The sequence below is a fragment of the Phaenicophaeus curvirostris genome, chromosome 6 (assembly GCF_032191515.1).
Source record: "Phaenicophaeus curvirostris isolate KB17595 chromosome 6, BPBGC_Pcur_1.0, whole genome shotgun sequence".
NCBI classification, from domain to species: Eukaryota; Metazoa; Chordata; class Aves; order Cuculiformes; family Cuculidae; genus Phaenicophaeus; species Phaenicophaeus curvirostris.
Window position 1 is genome coordinate 32,335,882 of NC_091397.1, and position 27,324 is coordinate 32,363,205.

At 36.1% G+C, this 27,324-nt stretch overlaps 1 protein-coding gene across 1 annotated transcript in view; it reads right to left on the minus strand.

Annotated features, from left to right (window-relative positions):
• CNTNAP2 (contactin associated protein 2) overlaps window positions 1–27,324 on the minus strand; it is a 1,119,128-nt gene that overhangs the window by 497,278 nt on the left and 594,526 nt on the right. Inside the window, exon 9 of the mRNA XM_069859729.1 lies at window positions 9,837–9,986. Within this exon, the coding sequence (XP_069715830.1) occupies window positions 9,837–9,986 (150 nt within the window). The remainder of the gene's footprint in view (window positions 1–9,836; window positions 9,987–27,324) is intronic.

Genomic DNA, 27,324 nt, shown 5'->3' on the forward strand with positions numbered 1-27,324 from the left:
TTCTGTTGAATGCATTTTATTGTATGTGTACATGGATGCACACGTGGTTGTGTCATTTCATGGACCCATCCCAGGGGTTTGTGACATATTTCAAAAGCAGAAACATGAACCGTTATTTTATGCAGCAAAATATAGCCATAAAGCCAAATGAGAATTCCACTTACCAAATGGTAGGAGAATATGATGCAGTGATATTTTCATATTTCTGGGCACTAGCATGAAATATGATTCCAAATTTGTTGCTAATATTTGTAGCATTGATGAAAAGATCACTTACTGCATTTATAAAGACCTGTCCTATTTGACTTGTGCTGAGATCATAAATATAATAAAATCTGTTTAAAAATGAAATAGGAATATATAACTGACAAAAACAGCTCTACCATTCTCAGAAAGATTTAAGATTCATTTATTAGTCCAGTTGTATAATTCCTCAATGACCTTTCTTCAACATGCATCAAGATCTGCAGCATTCTATCTCTTTGTGCTACTCAAGCTTTTGCATCATGTATCTACAGAATAACTGTGAGTCACTTACAGCATGAGTACTGTTTACTCACACCATGATCTCTAAGACATTCAAATAATCAAAGGTGGTAAGCTTTCCTCCCCACTCATGTTTTTTCTTCTCCTTTAGTTAAGTTCTTATTAAAAGGCAATATTGAGAATGCAATCAAGTAAAATGCAACAAGGAAAGCTCTTATCAAGTTCATGGAGATCACAAATTGAAAAGACAATAAGTCCAAATGAAAGAATTTCAGAAAAAGCAAGAGGGTCAGACTCTGGACAACCGATTCCTATGAATGAAATTCATGGGAACATTGGTTCTGAACATCTCTTTTCAAAATTCCATTCAGTTTCATTATGATACCAGTGAAACCACAATGGGCCTAACTAATTAAAAAGAAGATTATTGTAAAGCTCCACAGAAAGTTTTGAATTTGCTGATATAAATATAAGAATTAGTTTTTAAAAAATCACCATTAAACTATTGGAATAAAGAAGGTGATTAAAAAAATGACAAGCAAGTACAGAAAGTGGTTTGGGAAGTCTGGTGAGCAAGAATGATGAAAATGAAATAAGTGCAAGAAGCAGATGAAGCACTTTTAAGCATCATTAAGGTTTGCTTCTTTATGAGGCCTCATCTACTTGGAAACAAGATTCACAAGGAAATATCCTTAGTGCCATCTAGAGAGTACTTTTGTCATTATAGACTGAAGCAAGGTTCTTCCTACACAAACAGATAAACATCATATACATTGCTATTTTACAACACTAATTGTCTCATTCCAATTGATAAATAAAAGTTTATTTACTGAAGGATTTTCAGTCATTCTGTATTACTAGTCATAGTGTCTAATCTCACTTGGATTTGTTGGACAAGATCAAACAATAAGCATGCAGGCTTCTGGCTCAGTCCAGAAGCAGAAAGTTTGTAAAATCACTTTTCAAGATTATTCAAGTTACAGATGCATTGGGTATTGCAGATGATGAACTGGAAGAGGCCCAGAGTATCTTTTATTACCATGGCAACAGTTTCACTTTTTTCCAGTTTACAATACAACCTTGACAGCCACCATCATCCCACAAAAGTGTCTTTTCTTCATTCATAAACACCAGAATTTTTAAGAGCTCTACAGTTAGTATTTATGCAAATTGTCCAATCTCAAATAAATTTCTCTGTCATAGGAAAAGAAAAAGGGAAGAGGGAGGAAAAGAAAGAAAAAAAAAGAAAAGGAAGAAAAGGAAAAAGGAAAAGGAAAAAAGGAAAAGGGAAAAAGGGAGAAGGGGAAAAAGGGAAAAGGGGAAAAAGTCACTAACTAAGTCACTAACTGTGAGATTCAATGAAATTCTTTCTTTGGAAAGATATAAGCCCTTAATATGTACTTCATGATTTACAAAAGCATCACTAATAAGTATTCCTCCTAGAGCCCCTTTTTATATGATGGCATTTGTTGTCTTCAGTGAAAAGTGATAATAAAAGCCTGGGACTGTAGGCATGCAAGGATTTAATTGACAGCCTGTCCTAGACACAAAGGGCTACCTGCATCTGGCTTATACAGCAGAAGCAGCAGATAGTAATTATAAATTCAATTGGAGCTCCAGTCAGGAGCCTGTACACGAGCCACTATTTACAATCAGTGCTAAGAACCATTCTCAGCTCAGCTCATAAGAGTCTGACAGGCCTCTTCTGTGAATAAATAAACATCTTTGTTCTATCTCCCACTTTCACAAGCACCATATTATGGTGAGTCAACATATCCTGTTTTTTTCCTACTCTTATGCACTTATGACCCATTAAACCAGATTTCCCAAGTTATTCATGTTTACAATTATAACGATAAGTAGATCTTCTGAAATATGTGAGTCAGTTGTATGGCTCTACCAGAATGAATGGTAGGAAGGCATCTTCTTGCTTAGTGTTGTTTGCAATATTAATAGGTGATTATTTACCTCCTTAAAATATTGAAATGCAACTGAAAATGTGGCTCATGGTTAGAGGGGGTGGGAGGAAAAGGGCAGATTGAGGTAGGTTTTATTATTTTAAAGAGGACAATCACAGATACTTCGCCTATGCAAAAATCCATGGAGAACCACCAGTAAATCAGTCTCCAAAACAAGAATACCCTCTGTAAACAATATAGCCTATGGACATCACCAAGAATTTCCCTTTCCTTTTTTCCTTTTTTCTCTCTTTTTTCTTGTAGGTATGTTGAACTGTAGCTGTGAACAAGAAGCACTGTCGTACACCTACAGACAAAGCTGGGATAACCTTGGAAAAAAAGGTTAAATTGGTAGAAGTGTTATTCCTGTACTAGTTAGTTTTCCACTGTTTAGGAGTATGATTATTTTCACACACTGGGAAAGTTTATTTTGCACAACACAATTTAACATACTTACACAAACACCTTTGCAATACCTAATGCCATCAACAGACTATATTATTATTTTCAGTGTTCTAAAACCGTACAGCCCTAATCAGTATTGTCTAGTGACTAGTACCAATTAATATTCTTCCCAAAATTGACTGCTTGTTGAAATACCTACCTTTCTCCTCCTGAAGGCAGTTTTTCCAGCTATTGGTACTAAAGACCATGTAACTTGACCTATTAAACTTCAAAAAGAGGGACATATAAGATATAGGTATAATTGTCCCTTCCAAGTGTGTCTCCAATAGCTCTTTTCTGGGTCTTCACCAGATATTTTCTTCTCCAAAACTTTCTCTTTCAGAAGGCGTGTTTATAGCCCTTTTCCTTTCCCTTTAGAGTCAAGAGCTATACCGTACAGGGATTTTCCTCTATTTTTAAGTTAATTTTGTGTAATATTCAGAGACTTGATACAATTTGCTTCTGACTGAGACTCAGGCAACAACATGACTCCTGTATTTAATGAAAAAGGAAATAAGCCATATACACACAGAGTTAGAGACAACAGAGTTTCATTAGGTCCATTTACTCCTTCCCCATGTCCATGCAAATTTACTCCCCACGGTACATGTTCTTCCTCGTTTTTTGTTCTTCCTTGCTTTTAAATGTCAATAAGAAAAAAAGGAAAATTTATTGAAAAATTTGTTGTTCTCTTATCTGCTGCACACAGAAGTTTTCTTTAGTGCTTGCAAGAAAATAAATCAAGGGACCCAGTTCCTTCACTTTATTTTTCTGTGGAATTCAGATATACACTCTGGCTAACATCTTCAGCTTAGCAAGAGATTTATGATGCTCAACAGGAACAGAACATCTCAAAACTTCATTCATTCATTTTTCAGTGGGCAAATATTTCTTATCTCTAACAGGCCTTTGCTCAAAAGCTGAAGTTATTCCAGAAAGACTCGTGCTCCCATATATCCATTCCCAAGCTCTCATTATCATACATTTGATCTTTTACTTGCTTGCACAAAGATTCAGCTTTCTACCTGCACTTGTTTTCCTTTGAGAGATCAATCTATCTCCAGCATTTCTCCTGTACTGTTGTATACAGCGTATTCATGGGTTGGCATGTTATAGCATCACTGACAATACTACTGACATTACTGAAAATTAATCACAGAATATCACCCTTATTTGGATTCATTTGTCTAACATACAGATTATCTGAATAAAATAAACAAAACTTTAAACATGATGAAAAAAGGGCAAAACTCAAAGTTTATCAATGTTTATCAATTTCTTCAGTTCTGTCAATTGTATAAAAGGAGTGTGAATTCAGCTGTGCTTCCTTGTTGATAGTGGAAGAAAGCAGGTGAGATAATGAAGAGTTTGAATCATGTACTAAATAGCAGAAAGGCAGAGAGAGCCTTAGGTGCTTGTAATTGCCTGACATCTTTTGTGATTTTTTTAACTTACTACAATACAGCTTCCTCGCTTTGGTCAGATGTATACATTCTGGACACCTACATTCTTAGCTCATCTATTGGCTTATATATATTCTAACAATCCAAAGCACGAGGGTCACTAAGAAATACGATGCAATCCAGTTATTTTATTTCCATTTCTTGTGTTTATCATTATTTTGTAGGACTGTCCTGAGAGGATTCCTGAATATAAATGCTGAAGATATACAAAATGACATTATATTCTGAGTTATTTTGAATTTTCTTTGTGTTCTTCTCATGGTTTTCTATTTGAACTTAAAGCAGAGCTGAGACCATGAGGAGAAAGATTTCAAATCACAGTGAAAGCACCTTTTCCACAAGACATGCAAATGTGGCCATCATTTCTCATGGTCACACAAGAAAAAGAAACAAGTGGCCACCAAAACTGAAGACTTGTCGTATTAAAAGTCTATTAAAAATGCAGAAATGCAAATACAATTCAATATTATTGTTACTTACTGAGATGTGAGAACTTGCAGGCTTGAAACTGATGTCAGCAGGGATTTTAGTTTACTTTATTAGATATTATAAGAGATAACCTGAATTGCCATTGGTTGTGTTCTGTTGGTTTGTCATACAACATCTAATAATTCAACTTTGATGTACAAAAAGTACCATGCCCCCTTTTTATCTGATAATACTTGCAATTGGAATACTCTGGGTACTTTCGAAATCCCAGTGATACTACCTAGGAAGTTTGACCATGGGTAAAACAGCTGCTGATGACCAATTCGCACAATGATAGCAACAGATATAATTAAAAAAAAATATTCATAACAGTCAAAGGATTTGTTTATAGATGACAGGTTTTAAGAAAGGAAGAATCACAGACAGAAGAGTCCAGCATAAGTGAAAAAGAGGAAGGTATTCTTTCTCTCTCATTTGACTTCCCTCCTCCTTCCCTCACCTCTAATTCTGTGGGATTTTAGACCAACACCACTACCAGAAACAAAGGAATTCTACTCCAGGAACAAGACTCCATGTGGAGTGCATTTTGTACCGTTGTATAGCAAGGAAGGGCTTTCTATATGCCCTAGACTGGTGTCCTCTAGGAAACTTAGTGCAGAGTCCATTCAATTTGCTTGTCAGAAAAAGCAGCGTGCGGTGGATTGACAGACACTCACTGCATATCTTTGTTCTCAGTGAAGATTTATCATCCAAACTCTCCTATTCTTAAGCTAGTGAAAAGGAGAATTAAAACCAAATGTTTTAAAATAGAAACCAGTCAAAATTACTTCTCTAATCAAATATTTCCTCTGGGCACTAGGCAGCTATTAGGTGGTTTGGTGCAAGCTTAGGATGCTTCACAAAAGCCCCTTATCTCCAACAGTGCAAATGAGGTTAATGGACTCATTTTCACTCTGTGATTCACTTTCTCTGTTCTGCTTTTTTGTTTTATGCAGATAATTGGAAACAACAAAGAAACATCATTCTCTAGAGCTTAGAAGAGAAAGGAAGTTCACTTCTTTCCAAAAAACTTGAATTCAAAATGAGAAAGAGAAGGAAAATAAAACCAGTGGGGAGAGAAGAACAGTTATAGGGAAGGGTAATCGGCAATTAGCACCCACTCTCTCACATACACCAGCACGCATTCACACAATCTACAGAATAGCCTAATCTTAACACAGCTCCTCCTAACTCTTTAGGCTTGAATAAAACATCATCCCCATCTGTCCTCTGGGGGGATCTCAGTAGTGCTGAGAGTAGCACTGAACATGACTTATTCTCAGACAGAAATAAAGAAACCTCTTATGATTTATGAATTACTTTTGATTTTTCAAAACTAGAAAAGTTATTTCTATGGGCAGAAGTCACAAAAGATTCTGATTTCCACATCTCTTTTAATCAAATATTGTTCTATACGTCAAAAATATCTGGCTGTTGTCATCAATGACACATTTCTATTCAAATTAATGAATAATATAAGGCATAATAAGAACACACTTAGGAACTGGTTTTATGGGAAACTAAGAGAGTGTCAGTCAGGTCTGGCTTCTCAAAAAATAACAAATTTCTCAAAATGGTTATTATTATTTATGTAGTTTACACTGGACAAAGTCATAACCAAATTCTAATCAAAATACAGTGAGTAAAATAAAGGATTTTTCATACATCAGTGCAAACCTATCTGCATAAAAGTCAGCTTGATATATCTGAATTGTCTGCAATGTTTTGTCTTTACATTTGGCATATTAATGTTCTCCTTGCCCACTCAATCTTTAATCCGTTCCCTGTTTTGATAGTCTATTTTATTATAAATCTAATGTAATGGGAAATATCCAGTGCAAAGTTATGACCACAATACATGAAAGTTATCATTTTTTTCTGAAAAATAAACACTACCTCAAAAATTTACATTCAAATATGTGGTACTTCTATTACAGCAAAAGCTGCAGTTATTTTCACAGAAGAAGTTCTATCTAGTGTCTGCCTTACTACTTTGAGGCATTATCCATTTTATAGTAACCACTTTTCTCTTTAAATTCTCCAAGATATTTTTGAGAAAATATTGTACTGCAGTGCTAAAATGCAACTTTTAAATCTTTAGTACAAGCAACACCATTAGCTATAGCTCATCTTTGCTATGTTGACACCAGAAACCCCAAATATGAAGAGACACTCTCTGAAATCAGGGAAAGGAAAAGCCTGAAAACCAAAATATTTTTATACATGTGGTATCCCTTTAAAAGATGAAATGGGAAAATTTAAATAAGAAGAGTAAACGTGTTCAGAGCCTTCTAGAAATGTTGTACAAAGCCTCCAAACACAAATTCAATGGACTGAACTTTCTCAGTATTTTGTAAGGTCAAGAAATACAGCAGTGAGATGGGATGAATACCATAACATTACTACCTTTAAAACCAATCATTTAAGATCTCTAGCAATGAAATCTTTTTCACATTTAAAATTTATTATAACTAAAGAATTTATAATTCTGCTAGCCATCTAGCAGCTTGCAGAAAACCATGATGATTATTTGCATTCAAGAGGCATTTGTCTTTTTCCTAACCAATTATCCATATTTGCAGGAAAAAAGTATTTCATACTTTCTTATCTGAACTTACTCCTAATAAAACTAATGAAAACATCTTCTCTGATGACAATTACCAAGTGGTGCAAATATTTGAAGTTCCCCACTATTCTCATCTCTAAATTATCTTCTTGCAAGTATTATTTATTAAAAGCCATTACCTGGGAAGAAAGAAAAATCAGGAGGAACACATAGGTATAGAGGGAATAGAATGAAAATACACTTTCACTTTATAAGATGCAGATCATGAATGTAAAGATCAGATGCAGTAATCTCTAATTAACAGGTATACATAGTAAAATAACTAACATACATATAGCATGTTGTTAATGTAGGGGCATACTAAAATAAAAAAGTTCCTGAGATCCAAGTCAGAAATAAATCTTCCTCAAGTTTAGAGCTTAAAACAGTTGCAATGAAGAAGTACAGTGTTGCAAAAACCACATAGTTCTTATTTAGGAAAAAAAAATGGACACAAGGTTAGAACACTGCATTCTTTTCAGACACCTTTAGAAGACCTTTCAGACTACAAAAGGCAACAAGGAAAACTAAAATCCCCATAGCTTATGCAAGGCGACCATGTATTTGCTGTGAACAGATGTGGGAATGACACTTTAGGGAATTCCTGATTGACTTTAATATCCCACTAGAACAATATCTACATGCACACTTTTTTTATGGAAAGCTGCTGGAATTATTAAGTACATGTCAACCGTTAGAAGTCAAGCAGATTTCAGAATCCAACTGAAATGACAACAAATCAACCTGTATTTTGACTGAGACCTGGAGAAGCTAGATATCTGTCCCTCACAATAAAGGAGTCAGAGGTAAAAGACTTTTCAGACAAAATCAATCAAACTCTCTCCAGAAATGTAATAATTGTCTGGGGATTTTATCTATAAAAATTAACAGAATTTAACATTGGATGCATTATGTATGGCATTTCTTTTCATTTTCTCTTATGTGTGCTTAATAAAGTCATTTAATGATAATGTCTCAGATTGTTCTGACAAACTGAAGGTAGGGTGTTTTGACGACAAAATATGTGGCAACTGGCTATTCTAACTCTTACTTGAGGCAATATGCTAAAAAAAACTTCAAGCTGAACTAGGGATACTCGAAAATATGCATGTTGCAGCAAAAAAAAGTCTGACTCTTGTGACAGATCAACTTTAATTTGGTAATATTTGTCTTGGGTTGTGTTATCATTGCCACAGTGTTTCCTGGAAGTGTGTGCCATCAGTATCTTCAGGATTAGAATCTATTTTTAATTAACTATATATTAGTTTTGCAATGTTATTTAAACACTAATTTCCATATATATTTTTAATGACTCCACTGATAGGAGATAATGAAATGAGAATAACCTTGAAAGGATTTTTTCCCTTTCTGCTTACAGTACTTCATATGTCACTAACTTTTCTATCATTTAGTTAATGTTACGACTATTTATAGTGTCACATTTATATTTTATTTTGATTAGATATGCATCTTATAATTTTGAAAAAAAGTCAGTTTTCAGCATTGATAAAGTCTAGTTTTAAAATTTGTGTTCTCTGCCTGAAGCTTTCATATGCAACCTCAAACATATAGGATGCTTAAAAGTACAACTTAAAACTCTTTTTTGATCTTAGCATTTGAGCTCACTGAGAATTCTGCTTGAACAAGACTGAAGTCATCGCTAAATTGAACATTTTGAAAAAGAACTTGGCTATCTGTATGACAAATAATACTTATGCTTGAGTTTAAAAACCCTTCATTACCTTCCCCTATAAGACAGTGTTGTCTCAAAAATATTATTGACGTCTTACATAGGCTTTTTAATATAGAAATTTAGCTATATATTTTAAAAAATCCAAGAGTTTTGATTGTCTTTCTTAATTTTCATAAATACTAACACAGAAGAGCAAGAGGAATAAATATCCAAGTTACAATTTGCAAGAGTGCCTTTAGTACACGGACTGTCAAAAGACAGAAATACTAAACTACCTAAGGCTTCAATTTATGACAGCTTCATAATTACTTACAATCATGATAGATATCAGCAAAAGTTTAAGGCCTGTCCTGAACAATGATATTTTTTTTTGTCTTTGGGATTCCAAACTTGAAAAGCTAAGTTCATCTCTCTTCTCAGTGCATTTAAGTAAACCACCAAGGGAAATTTCCTCTTTCAGAGAATAATCTCTGAAATGTTCAGAGAAAATCAGAGTAATTATTCCAAGTTAGATAAACTTTTCAACAGACTTCTCTGGGTTCTCTGGATGAGAGATGTAAATCTTAAAAGTGAAATTAAGTTTCGTATCTTACTTTTTGATGAGCAGTACAGTTTAGTCACATTAAGACATACACAAATTGAGTACATCCTGAGCTTCACTTCTATTATGCAGATTAAAAGACAATGGCACTTTAAGCAGATATTTGATATTTTTTTACCTCCAAAGAAATATTTCTTTCCAGTCTTAACTTGTAAAGGGCTGTTTGTTCGGACAGCTGAAGCTTCATCGCCATCAATGGTGAGGACAGCAAAATTTTCCTTAGCAAGCAATCGGACTTCATGCCACTGCCCATCATTGAGACCAGAGCCTATGAGGAACAAAAAACATTGGAACATTTTACTTACTCCAGTATCAGTAATCTTTAAGTGTTTTGTGTGTCTTTGTCCCAGGCTTATTATGTAAGGTTTAATGAAGTTTATTGCAGAAATTAAATCATTTAAGTGTGACAAGCCATTGTTGTAAAAGGAATTGTTACTAAAACAATAAAATTATCTCATAAATACAAGTCTTAAAACTACCAAGATATCCATGCTGTCAGTTATAACCATATAAACTACAGATATTATTACTCAACTTTCTCATTAAAAGGCCATATTCTACATTTTACTAATATCTCTTTAAAGAGCAACCTTAAGAAAAGACCATCCTCCCAATACTGATAGCAGTGAGGCAGGTGGATCTCGTCACTCGTTTAGATTTTTTAAAAAAAACGGAATTTATATACTTCCTACATTCTCTCCAGCAGGTGGCAGGAAGCCAGCTTGCCTAACATGTTAAGGTGCCATTGAAGAACTGTGAGAAAGTACAGTACTAGTTTGTTCTAGTCATTACTGTGAAGGCAGGTTATGTTGGGTCAGCCAATTATGTAGCAAACACTCTAGTAAAAGCAAATTCCAAATTATAGAACCTCTTACAAGTGAAGTTTTCTCCGCCTAGAAAAAGGTGCTAAGCCACCTTAGCAAAATGCCATTTGCCAAAAGGAAACACAAACCAATGCAATAAGTTGTTTCTAAATTAAGCAGGATGCACAATATCAGCCCAAGTATAATGGAAGGTAAACTTTCAAAATATTGAAAATAATTCATCTATGCGTAATTCTTCTCTCAACAAAGAATAATATTAATGGGTAACAGATACACCTAAGCATTCAACGATTTGTTTTCCCACTGCTTCCACATGTTTAATATGCAAGACCATGTGGAGTTTTATACCTTGGGATAGTCTTGTAATATTCGTTATGTTGAATAAAGTGGCAGAAAATAGATGAAAGACTAATATGCTAAACATGAGAAAGGTTTCCTTTCTGTTTAAGAGATCTTTTTTTCATTTTCATTACATTTGACAAAGGAGAAACAGGAAAACATACAATTACAACCCAGATAAAATGAATTTCTACTGATAATAAATTCAGAAAAGAAAAAAAAATACATCTTTTTATTGAGTTCCAAAATAAAATTGTTGGAGTGCATGTTACTACAATTTAAGTTTATCAGAACATACTTAAAATCTCAATTTTCTAGCTTGACATGACCTAACATAAAAAAATTGAATTGATTCTTTTGTCTGGGTTTTCAGTATTGCATCAAATTAAGTAATAATGATTAGAGGCTCCTGGACAAAGTTAAAACTTGTCTACCAAGACATGACGGATGAAAATGGTAGCACAAGCTGTTCGGCAGTGAGTCCAGAGGGAGGTACGTATGAAGCACTCTCTGGAAAAAGGGACAGTGCAGAACTCAAGGAACAATATGACATTAGGCCAGAAAATGTCAGCCTGCCATTCCTATCATATTCGAAGATGAGCTTTCCCACCCTGACAAACATGAAATGGAAAACCTCCAGAGGGTTCCTCCAAACATGTCCATCTCCCACGAGGATTCTCTTACTGCTGGACTGAATTTCATAGAATCATAGAATCACCAGGTTGGAAAAGACCCATCGGATCATTGAGTCCAACCATTCCTATCAATACTAAACCACGCCCCTCAGCACCTCACCTACCCATCCCTTAAACACCTCCAGGGAAGGTGACTCAACCACCTCCCTGGGCAGCCTGTTCCAGTGCCCAATGACTCTTTCTCTGAAAAGTTTTTTCCTAATGTCCAGCCTGAACCTCCCCTGGTGGAGCTCGAGGCCATTCCCTCTCATCCTGTCCCCTGTCACTTGGGAGAAGAGGCCAGCACCCTTTTCTAGCCATTACCTGTGGTATACTCTACCTGTGTGTAGGAAGGGAAAAACACCCCAAACTCACTAGCACCACACAGAAAAACAACATTGCAGTGCCTCAAGGCAAGAAGTAGACCAAGGAAAGATAGATCAGCAGAGCAGATGGATATGTTGAACAGATTGAGTGGAAATCAGAGCACGAGAAGAGCTGCAGGTTTCCAGCAAAAACTAATTCCATCCATTCTCTCTGTGTGTGAAGCAGTTACCAGAATATACTAAGGGGACATGCTGCTGTCTGTAAGCTGCTTGCTAGAGGCATGATTGAAAAAGACTTGTATTTTGCCTATATTAAAATTATTTACCCTTACAAGTTGGCATTGTTCCTGTTGTTTCCTGAAAGATCACCCTGCTTCTGCTTTATGAACTCTTCACTATATTGACTACAAAATGATCACAATTTAAGGCTGCCTTCTTCTTAGCTACATGCATTATCCATCCCGATGGAACTTTACAGCATGACAGTAACATTCCAACTGTTCTGGCTCAAGGTTGCCACAAAAATTCAAGTGCATTTTTATGTTTGCTTAGAAAACCTTTTACTGCAACATTTTTCCATGGAGTTTACTTATGAATGCTAATGAGGATTGCTTACTGGCACTCAGCAGGTACTCACTATTGTCTTTACAAAACTCTGCTCCCCAGTGGTGTTAACTAGGAGCACCTTTTATCTCTGCAACTGGTTTTATCTATTTTTTATTTACATGTGTTTTAGAGGCAGCAATGTCAGCCCTCCTTTCCTAATGTGATAATGCTTTGTTTCAGGCACTTAAATTATTTTTGAGATACATGATATGTTCTCCCATGAGGATAAGTTTGTACAGCTGCATGACGTGTTTTTATTGAATATTTTATTACGTGCCTCATGTATATGGAGGAATTATTTCTGCTTGCACTTAAAAAGTCAAGCTTAACTAAGATCTTTCTGTAAACCAAGACTTCAGAGTAGAATACGATTCTTTATATTAAAAGAATTTTCATCTGGAAAGTTTAGAATGGACAACATCCCAAATGCACAATAATGATTTCTCATTGCAGTTTAATCTCTCTTATCTGAGCTGATATATATAATGAATTGCATTCTTTTTTTTTTTTACTGTGACTCTGTGATATACAAATTGAGAAAAAATACCAACATACTGCTGCAACCACCAATTCCATACTAAGTTCTAGAAAAGCTGTTTTCATATGCAAATTCAATTTATTAATGAATGTATCCTCCCTACCTAGGATTTCTATTTAAATAACAGTATTTTAGAAGCAGGACTCTTGAGGTAGATACTTTGATTGAACAAGAAGAAACAGATGTTTTGCTTATTACAGATATGGAAGAAAGACTAGGTTAACGAATACCAAAAAAGTACAAGTATTTAATACATAATGGAGAACCTGAAAAGATAACATCTGGTCAAGTTTTGCCTTGAAGAAAACTATAGCAGCAAAAGTCTCAAATTCTTCTACGGTTAATCTTGTGAGATCAAAGCTTCCTGTAGAAGGTACTGAGCCATGCAGTGGCAGTTAATGAGTGTTAGATTGTACAGTCTGCTGATACATATGGACAAAATTCTTCTGAAGTCAACAGTGTAACACCTACTAAATCAGAACAGAACTTCATTGTAATCTGGATATATATGACTGTAACCCAAAATTCAGAATTCAGAATGCTTCAGAATAAATTAGGGAAAGAATAGTATAATTAGCACTCCGTGAAGTACAGAAGCAATGTAAGGCTGCATATGGGTCTTCAGTTCCCGCTGTTGTAGTAAATATTTTATACTGTAATTTCTTGAAAATTCTTACTAGGAGCTGAAGCCCTTGGTACTCAGGATGGGGAGACTTAAGAGCAGAACAGGGAGCAGACACATGAACTCAGAGGTGCTGAAAACAAGAAGGCTTTCATGGGTATTCAGCAATGACTGTGTGGATTCCCTGTAATCCAGGAATCCATAAATCCAGTCAAAGTTTCTCTGCTAGTGGCAAGACCCATCCTGTCTGAAGCTGAAGGCAGAGGGAGAGGTGTGTTTATAACTGCTTTCACTTTAGCTAGCCAGTATCAAGTTTCATCTGAGAATGGTGTTGTAGTTGCTATTCCTGCCTAATCCCTCACTAATTCAGTACAACTTTACACAAATATTTCTGACTGTAATAAAACAAGACAACAATATTTAGTTTTAAATATTCAGCTGTGTTCAAATATACAGCAATATATGCTATTAATATTCATCAGAAAAAAGAAAATCACCAGAACACTCAGATGTAATTACAAGAGCTGTGCTTTTCTATGTTTAGCTAATTGAATTTTGAAACTGAAAAACAAATAAACAGCTTTTCCTATGGTAATATTTTAGATATTTTATGGAATAAGCTATCTGACTATGTAATCGGGTTTAGGATTTATGATTCAGAAAAGTTCTTTTCAGTTTTAGTTTTATTCATTTTTCAGCTATCTAGGTGATCAGTAAGCTAAGACAGTGACAACTGCAGTCCTTGAATGAATTTTAATGATGAAAAACTCTATTCTCCAACAAAAAGAAAACAGCTGTGACAAATTTTCTCCTCATGTTTAAGCAAAGGGTTCTTTTTTAAGATGAGTAAGTTGGATCCATGCTAAAATTTTGCATACCATTGATACTTTATTTATACTGAGTTTATCCCCAGGTTAATGCCAGAAGAAAAACTCTAGCCTCATATATATAGGATGAATTCTAAAAAATCCAACCAAAGTATGTAATTTTCCTATTTCTGTAACCAATACTTTTGTGCAGTAAATTGAAAATACAACAAACACATGCAACTACAATGCTACAGACTCTGACTGATCTTTACTAAGAAACTGACCATGGCCGCACATCAGTTACTTAGCACAACTAGTCCTAACTTCCTCAAAACTCTTTCCCGATCAGCATCTAGCTTTATCTGTTTTGTAACTGACACCACTATAATTACTATACAGCATTGTGGCCCATATCCAGACAATAGATCTTAATCTTTTAGACTTTAAAACAGTTATCTGCATCTTTAAGAGTACACAGAACACAAATAACTTCCTTTGCTTAAAAGTACAAGCATGCTAATGCAAAACCTGATCCATTCTTAGCTTTCATACATTACTGAAACTGGTAATTTAACTATTTTTTATCTAACACACACATTACGTATAAGACACTTCCAAAATTTTTTAGAAAAGTTTTTATACTTCTTTTTTCTTCCTCCTCTTTTTTTAAAAAAAAAAGAAATAAAACTTCTTAGAAATAACATTATACTCATGAAGCTTTTATCATTTTCACAGTCACCTGCCAGATACCATTCTGCACTGAATTATTACTCTTTTTCTATGCTCAGCATCTTAATATTTTGATCTAAATGAGCTAACCAGAACTTTCCATCTTGTCTTATGAAAGTTAAACCTATTTGGTTTTTTGACTATTATTCTGTCACATTTATTCATATCAGATATATTATCTTTGGGAAGCCTTTTTGAATTTCATGCCCTTCTGTATCAATGCAAATATTTATAACATTTACTGTATATTTATTATTTAGATGGCTAGATTGTGAAAAGAATACAGCATGTAACCTCCTTGGATTTTTCTTTCCTTTGAATTAAACAAGTTCAGATACCTAGAAAAGAATGATAGAGGTAGTTTTGCACATTCATGCTGGGTAAATAATAGATAAAAATAAAATAACTATGTACTCCAGACAGGGGAGGAGAATGAATCTGTAACTTTATATTTCATAACACTGAAGCATTCAGAGAAAAGGAGCATAAACTAATTCTTATTTTCCTAGATTTTCTCACAAGTATCCAACTTGGACACTTACTTTGGCATAAACAAAATAACTAATTACATATAAAACAGAACATGGTGTGGAGGGCTACGCTGGTAAGAAAAAGCAGATACAAAAAGCAGAAAAAACTTCCATGTGACTACAGGTAAATTGACATTTGCTGACCAAAAATCAAATGTAACTTTGACATTGAAATCCCTGAGACAAGCTTCCTAGCCATGGCTCTGAATCAACAGGAATAATTAAAAGCATCCTGTAGTAGCAGATCACTCAAGGGTATAAAAGCCATGCACATCATTAAGTACTCAGACAAATTGGGACCTAAATATGAGTCAAGCATCCAAACAGGTGTTTGGATGCATGTTCTCTAATAGTCATCAATGCATTATTTAGAGCTCGAAGCATATGATGGGGGAAGAGGTGATTTAGCTTTATCACCTTACTTGTGGTATACTAAAATAGCTTTCTCTTGTTCATTTGGCAATACTTTTAAATCAGCACCTCTAACACTTCCATTTTGCTGGTGGTTAGAAGCACAAGATGCTCTGCAAGTGAATTAACATAGCAGCCCTCTTTATGTCTTAATCCTATTATATGAAAATATTCTTTATCGTTTTATCTTCATTGTACATATGCCTCATGTAAAAAATAGTGGAAATATTGCACTTCTCTTCTAAATACGATACAGCACTTTTTACAAGGATTTAGCTGATCCACTTCCTCTGTCACAGAGGTATGAACTATAGAAAAAGCAAACCCCCTGCTCCCCACCAGAAAAAATACTATAAGTGGACTTAATGATCTTGAGTGCTATCATGAAGCACATGCAAGAGAACCGGGTGATCAGGCCCAGTCAACACGAAAGGCAGGTCTTGCCAAACTAACCTGATCGCCTTCCATGACAAAGTGACTTGCCTACTGGACGAGGGAAAGGCTGTGGATGTGGTCTTCCGGGAAATCAGCAAAGCCTTTGACACAGTTTCTCATAGCATTCTGCTTGAGAAATTGTCAGCCTCTGGCCTGGACAGCAAACGCTCTCCTGGGTGGAAAACTGGTTGGATGGCCGGGCCCAGAGAGTGGTGGTAAATGGAGTTTACTCCAGCTGGAGGCCAGTGACAAGTGGGGTTCCCCAGGGCTCAGTGCTGGGTCCAGCCCTGTTCAAGGTCTTTATCCATGACCTAGATGAAGGCATCGAGTGCACCCTTAGCAAGTTTGCGGACGACACTAAGCTGGGTGGAAGTGTTGATCTGCTGGAGGGTAGGGAGACTCTGCAAAGGGATCTGAACAGGCTGGACTGCTGGGCAGAGTCCTGGCATGAGGTTTAACAAGGCCAAGTGCCGGGTCCTGCACTTGGGGCACAACAACCCTATGCAGTGCTACAGACTAGGAGAAGTCTGTCTAGAAAGCTGCCTGGAGGAGAGGGACCTGGGGGTGTTGGTTGACAGCCGCCTGAACATGAGCCAGCAGTGTGCCCAGGTGGCCAAGAAGGCCAATGGCATCTTGGCTTGGATCAGAAACGGCGTGACCAGCAGGTCCAGGGAGGTTATTCTCCCCCTGTACTCGGCACTGGTGAGACCACTCCTTGAATACTGTGTTCAGTTCTGGGCCCCTCACTATAAGAAGGATGTTGAGGCTCTGGAGCAAGTCCAGAGAAGAGCAACGAAGCTGGTGAAGGGGCTGGAGAACAGGCTTTATGAGGAACGGCTGAGAGAGCTGGGGTTGTTTAGCCTTGAGAAGAGGAGACTGATGGGAGACCTTATTGCTCTCTATAACTACCTGAAAGGAGTTTGTGGAGAGGAGGGAGGTGGCCTCTTCTCCCAAGTGACAGGGGGCAGGACAAGAGGGAATGGCCTCAAGCTCCACCAGGGGAGGTTCAGGCTTCACATCATAAAAAAAAAATCACAGAAACGGTAGCTGGGCACTGGAACAGGATGCCAAAGGAGGTGGTTGAGTCACCTTCCCTGGAGATGTTTAAGGGACGGGTGGATGAGGTGCTGAGGGGCATGGCTGAATGACTGATAGGAATGGTGGACTCCATGATCCTGTGGGTCTTTTCCAACCTAGTGATTCTATGATTCTGTGATAACCTAGCAATGACCAATCAATTATTCTTTCTTCATGATCTATTTTTCATTTAACTCGAAGTACATTAAATCATTTGTTTTTAAACTTGGATTACTCCAACTGCAAGAAGCAGACAGTGCTCTATTGAGGATCTTATCAATACTTATAAATATCCGAAGGAGTGACTGGACAAGTGGAAACAGACAAAACCTAGAGCACCTGTATTTCTATCACATCAGGAGGAAAAGCTTCTTTACAATCAGGGTGACAGCACTGGGACAGGCAGCCCAGGGAGGCTATGGAGTCTCCTTTTCAGCAGAGATTCAAAACCTACCTGAACACATTCCTGTGAAACCTGCTCTAAGTGAAATTGCTTTAGCAGGGGTAGTGGACTAGATGATCTCAAGAGGTGTGTTCAAGTCCCTAAAATTCTTTGATTCTGTGATATGAAGACTGTTTTTCTTTGACTGAGTTTCCATGCTGTGGCTGAGACTCTATTAGTGAGACCTTGAGGATGGACCAGTTCTCTTGCCTAGAACAGTTGTGCAGCCATAAATGAAAGCAGTGAGCCCCGTGCAGCAGAAGGCAGTTTTGTGTAAGAGCCAGACACCTACAAAGGTAGAGGTTTACATGTAAAGTACATTTAGTTTTTAGTTTGTTGCTGAAGAGCGTGTATAAAGCAAATCTCACAGTTGTTCCACCTAGTGGACCTTGCTTTTTATTAGTATTAGTCTCAAGACCTGTGGACTGCATTCCCTTCAGATGAAAATAAATTTAAATTAATGTGTTTCAGTGTCAAGTGTGCAAATGACATTTTATGGACTTTCCAGGTCTCAGCATGAACAGCTCTGCTCTACAGATACATTTCTGTTGTGCTGCACTGCTTGCTACTGCAGCCATAGCCAGGTCTAAAATGTTGAAAATATTTGCTGAGGACATTGGGATCATGATCTGAAAAAAACCTAGCCTCTTCTCTTATGTTGAAAGCCTTAAGGAAAAAAGGGATAAAAGACCACCCCACCCAAGCACTCTGTGGGGTATTAGACCTAATGGAAGGTAGAAGTTCAACTGGTATATCCCTGCCCTGAGAGGAATGTATTTTGCCCCAGGTTTTGCATATACTGGCTGGCACATATTAATATTTTATTTGTGTTAAGCATGTGTATGTTTTTCAAAACCAGAAAGACAACATAAAAAGAAAAAAAAGAATAAAGTTCTTAGTGAATCAGAGTAAAGTCTTAATACAATGATTGCTTCAAACGATCCATTTCATTAACTAAAAAGATTTTCTATTTAAACATTATTTCTTTGTTAAGGGCACAGTAGCAGTTACATGGAAAAAAAGATGTAATAAAGTATGCTCTGTCTCAAAGGAAACCACAATAAAAATATTTGGGCCTTAGGCAGTGGTTTTCTAAGAAAACCATAAAAGCATAATTAAAATGCTAGCACGGCAGGACTGCTTTGCATTTTACTGAATATTGCCTTTCACAGACTACTCTTGGACAATGCAAGTCAAGAAGAAATTGTACTCTGAAATGTACTCTGACTCTGTCCATGAACTCTGTCCTAGATTTTAAATGTATATTTCATGCATTCATTTAGGAGGATTGAAAGCAGCCTTTCAGCATAAAAGAGGTTCTAAGAGGCAAAGAAACTAGAAATATCTCTAGCCCCTTTGTCTCCCTGCCAATATGGCAGCATTTCCTCTCATCTGCACCTTGTGCTAGGGGTGCTCAAAGAGGAAAGTGTGGTTTAAATGACTAAAATTTATGCCTTTGAAAAGGTATCAAACTGCCTGTTCTTCAAATATATATTGCCTTATTCTGCTGCTACTTTCAACAGTGTCAGATGAACCCTGGATTTCAGCAAGGTTCCCCAGACTCCTAGGGAATGAGGAAGGACTCCAGCCCACACCTGATGAGAGAGAAAAAGGCAAGTCACTGCACAGCGGTGGATCATTTGGCACAGCAGTGAGACTAGAGCTGAATACTGCTACAGTGCTGGGTGCTAGAAGTGCTAACTTTGAAATCCAAACTCAATCCACCAACTATAATGGAGAAAAGCCAGGAAAAGAATAGCATTGTCAATATGACTGGTAGGACACTGGGAAAGCTGGCATGAGAGAAACATGTGATGTGTGCCTCACAAGTGTGACAAGTAACAGAGGGATTAAGGGGTCTGAAATTGTGATATTGACAATATAACTTTAAAATCATGTGCCTCAAAAACAAAATAAAAAAATATACTAAACATCCACACAGATACTATATGTCTTTATACTTAAGCTGCAGGTTGCTCAGCTGGGATTAATGCCACTGGAGAGATAATTATATATAGTGATCTAAGTAAAACAGAGAGACTGATGTTCATAATGAGAAAGAAATTAATTTACTACTACTATGACACAAGAGAGTATCTCTTCATAAGATCAAGCCCTAGTAGTTGATAGTTCGCACATGGAATGTAATTAGTAAAATACTTCTAAGTGCTTACACCTGTTAAAGTAGAGTCTGATCAGTAATTAGAGGTCCATTGTACAACATATGTACTGAAAAGAAAAAGACATCCAATAGCTTAATATGCGCAGTTACCCCTAGAGTTAATGAAAGTTGCATGTGTATATAAGGCAAGAATGTCACTCAGGTTTGCAAGATCACCAAAGGTAACTTAGTCCTGGAGGTAATAACTGAACTTTGACTTTAAGAGAGACTGGAATCACCATCACTGAAGGCCATAATTACACCACTGCTACTGTTAGAACTAATTTCTGACACGCAATGCAATTCTGTTCTCGATTTACATGGATCTTTGTGTGAGTAGAAGGACCAGCAGTTAATAGAACAGGTATTGTTGGTTTTATTTTTTAATAGAAGACACTCAAGCTTAAGATTCAAACTCAAGTGTGAGAGTTGTTCATAGATAGGAAGTTTGGTTTCTGTTCTGTGTCCCCATAGGGGGAATAATGATAGATTCTAATAGTTCATTTATAACAGTGAAGTGGAGGGCCAATACATGTTTCAAAAGTTTAATTAAGCTCTTTACCAACTACACGGTTATAGTAGCCACTGGATTATTACTTTTTATGTCACTAATACCTTTATATTTTATTTATTTTTTTCTTGTTATAATAGGCAAGTAAAGAAGTAAATTATACCAGGAAATAAAATAAAGGAAGATGACAGAAATCTGGTAAAGATTAGGAAAATTACAGTACAGTCTAAATGTTTATAAGTAAACATCATCCAATACTGTCACGGTTTAGAACCCTCCTGGCTTGGTCAGCAGCTACATTCAAGCAGCTGTGGACCCATTCACCACCCCAGGAAAGGGGAAAGGGAAAAGAGAGAGACTTGTGGAATGGAAACTGAAACTAAAATAATTTTAAGGAAACAATAACAATGAAAGGGAAAATAATATTAATAAGAAAATAATAAAATATATACAAAATCAACCGTCCTGATGACTGGATGTGACCACTGATGTTGCAGAGCTGGGACAGGGAAGGGTCCAGGGCTGGACTCAGTGGCAGAAAAGACCTGGATTCACAGGAATACACAGATTCGGGATCATGTGGCAGAAGTATGGGCAAGGTCCTTAGAGATGCCAGCCATTAAAGAGGAGGGCCTGACCCTTGTGATCTTTCAGCTATATACCAAGTATGATGTGTATGGAATGGAATACTTTGTTGGTCAGTTTTGGGTCATCTGTCCTTCCTGCTCCTCCCTGCAGGTGTGAACTTTTGTTACCCTCTTGACTTACCAACTTCTGACTTCTACCAGCTCAAGGATGGCCTTGGTCTATATGGAGATAAATATAAGCATTGGCCTTTCTGAACAACAATGCCCAGTTACTTTGATGATAATCATATATGATAAGCATTCTCACTTTTAGAGACAGACAGTGTCTGAAAAATGTAGTTAACTTTCAGAAAATGAAGTTACTTAAACGAGGCTGAGGTTTAGGCTGGACATTAGGAAAAAATTCTTCACAGAAAGGGTCATTGGGAACTGGAACAGGCTGCCCAGGGAGGTGGTTGAGTCACCTTCCCTGGAGGTGTTTAAGGCATGGGTGGATAAGGTGCTAAGGGGAATGGTTTAGTGTTTGATAGGAACGGTTGGACTCGAGGATCCGGTGGGTCTCTTCCAACCTGATTATTCTATGATTCTATGATTCTATGAAAATTGCTTCTACTTTAGCTCAAACTAGAACAGATACTTAAGAAGAGATACTTACTGCTTCTGGAACTATCAATAATTGACATGTGCTTTTCCAAATTATTTTTTTGTCCACACCTCTTTTAATAATTTCATTGATTTTTAGCTCATAACTGAGACTACAACAGAAAACAGAGATGTTAGAACCTAGTAGATTTTTTCTTTTTTCCTTACCTTTCTGCAGCTTTTATTAAAAATTATTAGTGGAAATATAGATTTTTTTTTTTAGGGTCAGAAAATTTCATTTCACTCCTCACTGTAAAATTTCTTTTTAATAGGAACTTGAACTTTACTGTCATAATAATTTTTCATTGCAGATTTTCAGTTGCATTTTATGCAGTAGGTGGTCTGTCATATGCATAATTAGTAATTACAGGATCCACAGCCAATAAATCATGAAAAGATGCTATCTTTGTATCATACTTTACTTGGGTTAACAACATTCAGATGCATAGTAGAGGTTGTCACTTGCATTTTATGAAGATAAATCATTGAACTATGCAACTCATAAGCTGACTTGTAATAAATCATTCAGTTCACTATTGCTAAAGGCCTTGTGACATTGTCAGTTAAACAAGGGTGAGCACAAATTTTTGATTGTAACATGCTGCTGCTGACAAGTATAACCATGCTGGTGGCCCAGAGACCAGTAAGGGACTGTTAGGACCAAGTAATCTTAGAGAGTGTATTCTCATTCAAAGCACCAGTAATTTCATTTAGCTATTTGTGATCTGCTGACAAACCCCCACTCTCTCTGAAAACAACAATAAAAAGAACAAGAACTATTTCTTTTGAAGTCTGAGCTCTTATTTAGACCACAGACACCTTATGGAAAAGTTACTACAGCTGTTTGCTTTGCTGTTATTCTTGAAATACCAGCATGGGAAGAAATGCCTCTGTTTGTGAAAATGATGTAACTTTTGAAAAATAGTATCCTATAGAATTGTCATTTGGTATTCAAGTGACAGAAGGGGAAAATTCCCAATAACTTAAATTATGATCGAAAATGTAGTTACTTTTTAATGTAAATATCACATGAAAGCTGCTAGAAAAAATAGTAAATATAAAGCCAAGTAATTTGAATATGAAATTAATTCTGTTGAGAACTTATTGTGTTTTTTAAAAATATTTAAAATATCCCTATATAATACACAATGTTACATACATTTTTCTTCTGAACCGCTGAAAATATGAACATGATTTCTTTGTGTCAATTGATGCTTAGACATGTCACACACTCAAAGCCCCATCCATTTATTTTTATTTAAATTTAACTGCCCATTCCACTTTTTCATTACTGACACAAAGAAATTTATACAATAAAATGTGTTATAAAACAACAACAGCTTTGCAATTGACCTAAAAATCCACAATAAATAAATAAATACTAAGTAAATAAACATGTTAAGCATAGTAAATCTATTTTTTCATGCACTTCATAGAGGCCATTTGGAAACGAACATTTAAATAAAATTTGCTGAGAATTTTGTGGTGCAACTGATGTTGTTTTAATTTTAGTTTGATGAAAAATGTAATAAAGCCACACCTGAGATTTCAGACTACGGATTGTTCCTTATCCCTTACTGACAGGAATACCGTTAGAAATCAAAAAGTTCAAATGACACTTTTACCAAAAGAATTTGTCTATATATTTCTTTTTAAGTCATTCAGGGCAAAAAAAAAATTTGCTAGCTGTTTATGAATACTTCCCATACTACTTTGCTTAGAATTGGGTTAAACGTAAAAAGTGCAGTCTGATAAACCTCCTTGTTCTATATTGCCAACTTCTTTTTAAACTTCTACAACATGTGAAACTTCTAACTAAATGATCATTTATTACAGAATTCTGCTAATTATTGTTACTCATTTGCTAAGGAATTATGATTTTCATAGCACTATATAAAATCAGGAAACACAAAATTCTTAGCGTTCACTTTCATTCTTTTAAGATATGGAAACAGCAAAGCCATTTAAGATTCACATATTAATGTTAGGCTTAAAATTTGGATCAAGCTCAGTCCCTTTTCTTGTAGTTTAGGTATTTGTAATGTTATATTTTTCCTTACTGTTACTTTGCCATAGCAATCTCCAGCTCATTCAAATAAAAAAGCACTTCTAAGCCAGAAGGAGGAACCTTCTCCAGGCTTCCATAGAAATGTTATGTTGCTCCTGCTCACTTAATGAGGTTAGTTATGATAAAGCTGTTCAGGTCTAACATTAAGAAAGCACAATGAAGCTTGCATTTTGATGGGAAATATGGAAGTTAACCCAGAAAAAAAGTAAAAAGAATTAAATCTGGTTAACAGTTTGGATTCCGATGATCCACTTTTTCTGACTGCAGGCATATGGAATGAGCACATTCACTGTTAGTTGTACTGACAGCAAATTAAACATTCTGAGCCATTAAACTTCTAAGTTAAAAGAATTTGCAATTCCTTAACATGAATACAGGAGATAATTGCAAATTGCAGGTCTGTATTCAGCTTCAAACCTTTCCTCCATTGTGAATTTTCAAATTTAAAATGAAAGAGTAGGCTTTCCCATTAAAAACTGAGAGCTCATGTTAACAGCATGGTTGACAGTGGGTTTATTGATGCTGTGATAGTTCTTGGCCCCTGTCATACTCATTCTTAATTGACCAAATATAATAGTGACGTTGGGAGAATTCTGGATTTTATTTCTCATTTATGTAACAGTTCTGCACTTATATATCTGGCATCTAAGTGGGAATACTCCAGCACAGAATGGTTATTTGGAATTGCATTTAAAAATTTGTAAAAATTCTGTTTGAAAAACAACATGATAGACAAGGCCAATTCATAATAATGTATTACAGTCTGTTTCTGAACATTTACAATGGTTGTGAACACAATGCAAATACTGGATAGCTGTGCAGGATGTATATGAACCTACAATGAAAGTTAGGGGAACACAAAGTATATAAAAAAGACAAATGTTCTATAGGCTTGCAGTTTGCAAGAAAACATGTTAATGTCTTCAAAAATGATCATATAAATAAGTTTGTGAATTATAAGGCAAAAAAAGAGGGAAGTCAATCATGCAAGTCTTTGGTCTGGATTCTCCTGAAATGACAGGACTATAGATACTGATACCAGGTCAAAATGAGCACACCTTAAATGGTAAAACCAAGCTTTTTTCTACCTCACATACAGAACTATTACACATAAGCATACAACAGTAAGCAGGAATAAGAAAATGGGGCAGTAAGGAAGTAATCTGGAGAGTATTTTTAACACAAGGCTCACTGTTGTCTGTATAAGTTTTTCAGTGACTAGGGTCTAGGCGGATGCCCAAGATGCAAAGTATATACAGTTCAAACAATTCACTCTGAATCTATTTTTCAGTGGAGGTTAAGTAATCTTGTAAGTCTATAGACTATTTGCTAACTGTCATCAGAAACATGTTGACACCAAATCTCCAGTGAGATACGTTTTACATCTGTAAATGCAGTATGATATATACCACCACCAGCACTCCTTAAAAACTTGCCAGCTGGCTTATGCCCATGAGCTAGCTTTCCTGCAGTTGGTATTTGTTTTACTTAATGGCTTTTCCTATCACAAATCCAGAGAAATTGTGCAAAGGGCTTTAGCAGACAATGGGGCAAACTTTATCAAGATACTTTGGGTTAAAGTGTGAGGTATTCCAAGGACACAACATTATGGGACTAAGCATACAGCATTTTAAAATGAGCAGTCATAGTTAATAGGTTCAAAGGATTACATAGAAGAATACATATGATCCATGGAAAATTTCTGGCAGTAAAAGCCTAGATAATAGCAGTGTATCTGTATATTCCATATGATGGGTTGATTCTCAGATTATTTTCTCAAATTACATGTCAGTTAGGAAAAGGGCATGAGATGCCACTTTTGCTGTATCTTCTCTGTTGTCTCCTCTGCTAATCAGACAGTCACCAAAAGATTGTGCTTCACGTTCCTTGTCTAAATTCCTCTCCACATGAATCCAGAGGTGCCACTTGGCTGAAAGGGGCAGCTATGGACAGCAGCAGTAAAAACAGGCTGTTAAGAACAGGTTGGGCTGAAGATGAGAAGAACAGGCCATGGAAACGTGGAAAGTGGAAGAGCAGGAGGAGATTGGTAGGCATATATAACACACGCTAATGCTCTTCAAAGCTGGGGGCATATCCTTTCCCACCCCCTCTATTCCTCCCAAATGTGCATGTGGTAATTTGTTTAAATGTGAATATCTACATTTTCAGAGGAAAGCAAATATACCAAGCCTTTATCATAGACCATTCTAAAAAGAGAATTTGCTGATTTTAAGAAACATGAGTTCAGAATTTACAACAGGATCTAAGGAAAGTAGTAGTCATTTGTTTATGATAAATGTTTTAATAAACAAGTATCAATTACAACTACAGCTTTCCCTTGTCACTTGGCTACAAAATAATGATAATACTTACCAAGTGTAACGATCAAAACCTGTAAACTCCCCCTGCTTCTTTTTGCTCATACAACAGAGTTTAAAAATTTTCTTCACCAAAGTACACTTGGTGATTTTTAAGAACTGAACAGTACAATGCAAGGATACTCAGATACACATCCACTTACAGGTGTCTTGCTTATAGTCCATGGTATAACACTCCTAGTCCATACCAGGTATCTTAAGTAGAATGCAGAGAATTCTCAATTTTGCAAGCTTAGTGTTGCAATTGCCCGCAGTACCTTCTTTCTTTATTTGAGTGTGCCTTTCTCTCTCTAGCCTGCTTTTGTAGTGTGTGTTTGTTGAAATGTTCAGTTTAAGGAAGAACTGATTAAAGGATCCTCTATGTGAAAGGAAAAGTAGTATGATTTGATCCTGTCTTCAGTTATGAGCCAAGTCAAAGTGAATACTGCCTGCCAAAAAAAATCTGACTGACATTCATTTAGCTCCAGAGCATTTACAGAAACCAAGCAAAGTCACGTTGCTTCAACAGACATTATCCAGATCTGCATATACTAGCTTCTGTGCTCTCAATTTTCCTCTGTCTTCATCTATTTCACGTCTCTTGTGTTCACATCTGCTGTCAAGTTATGACAGAAATTATCAAATTTAAATTACTGGCAGTTTGCTTTTTCTCCTCTGCTGTGATCGAGGAAATGGGATTCCTCAAGAATTTAAATTGACTCTAAGTCTACCCTCCCCCTTTACCAAAAATTGGTCCAGAGCACAAAGCATAAATGCAAATTAGATTGAGAGAGACTTATAGTGTTTTAATCTCACTAGGATAATTTGGGAGATTTAAAATTTTAACAAAATTGGTACTCCTTATTCCAAGTAACTAGCAATTGACAAGCATGACCTGGGTGCTGGAGAGACTTAGCA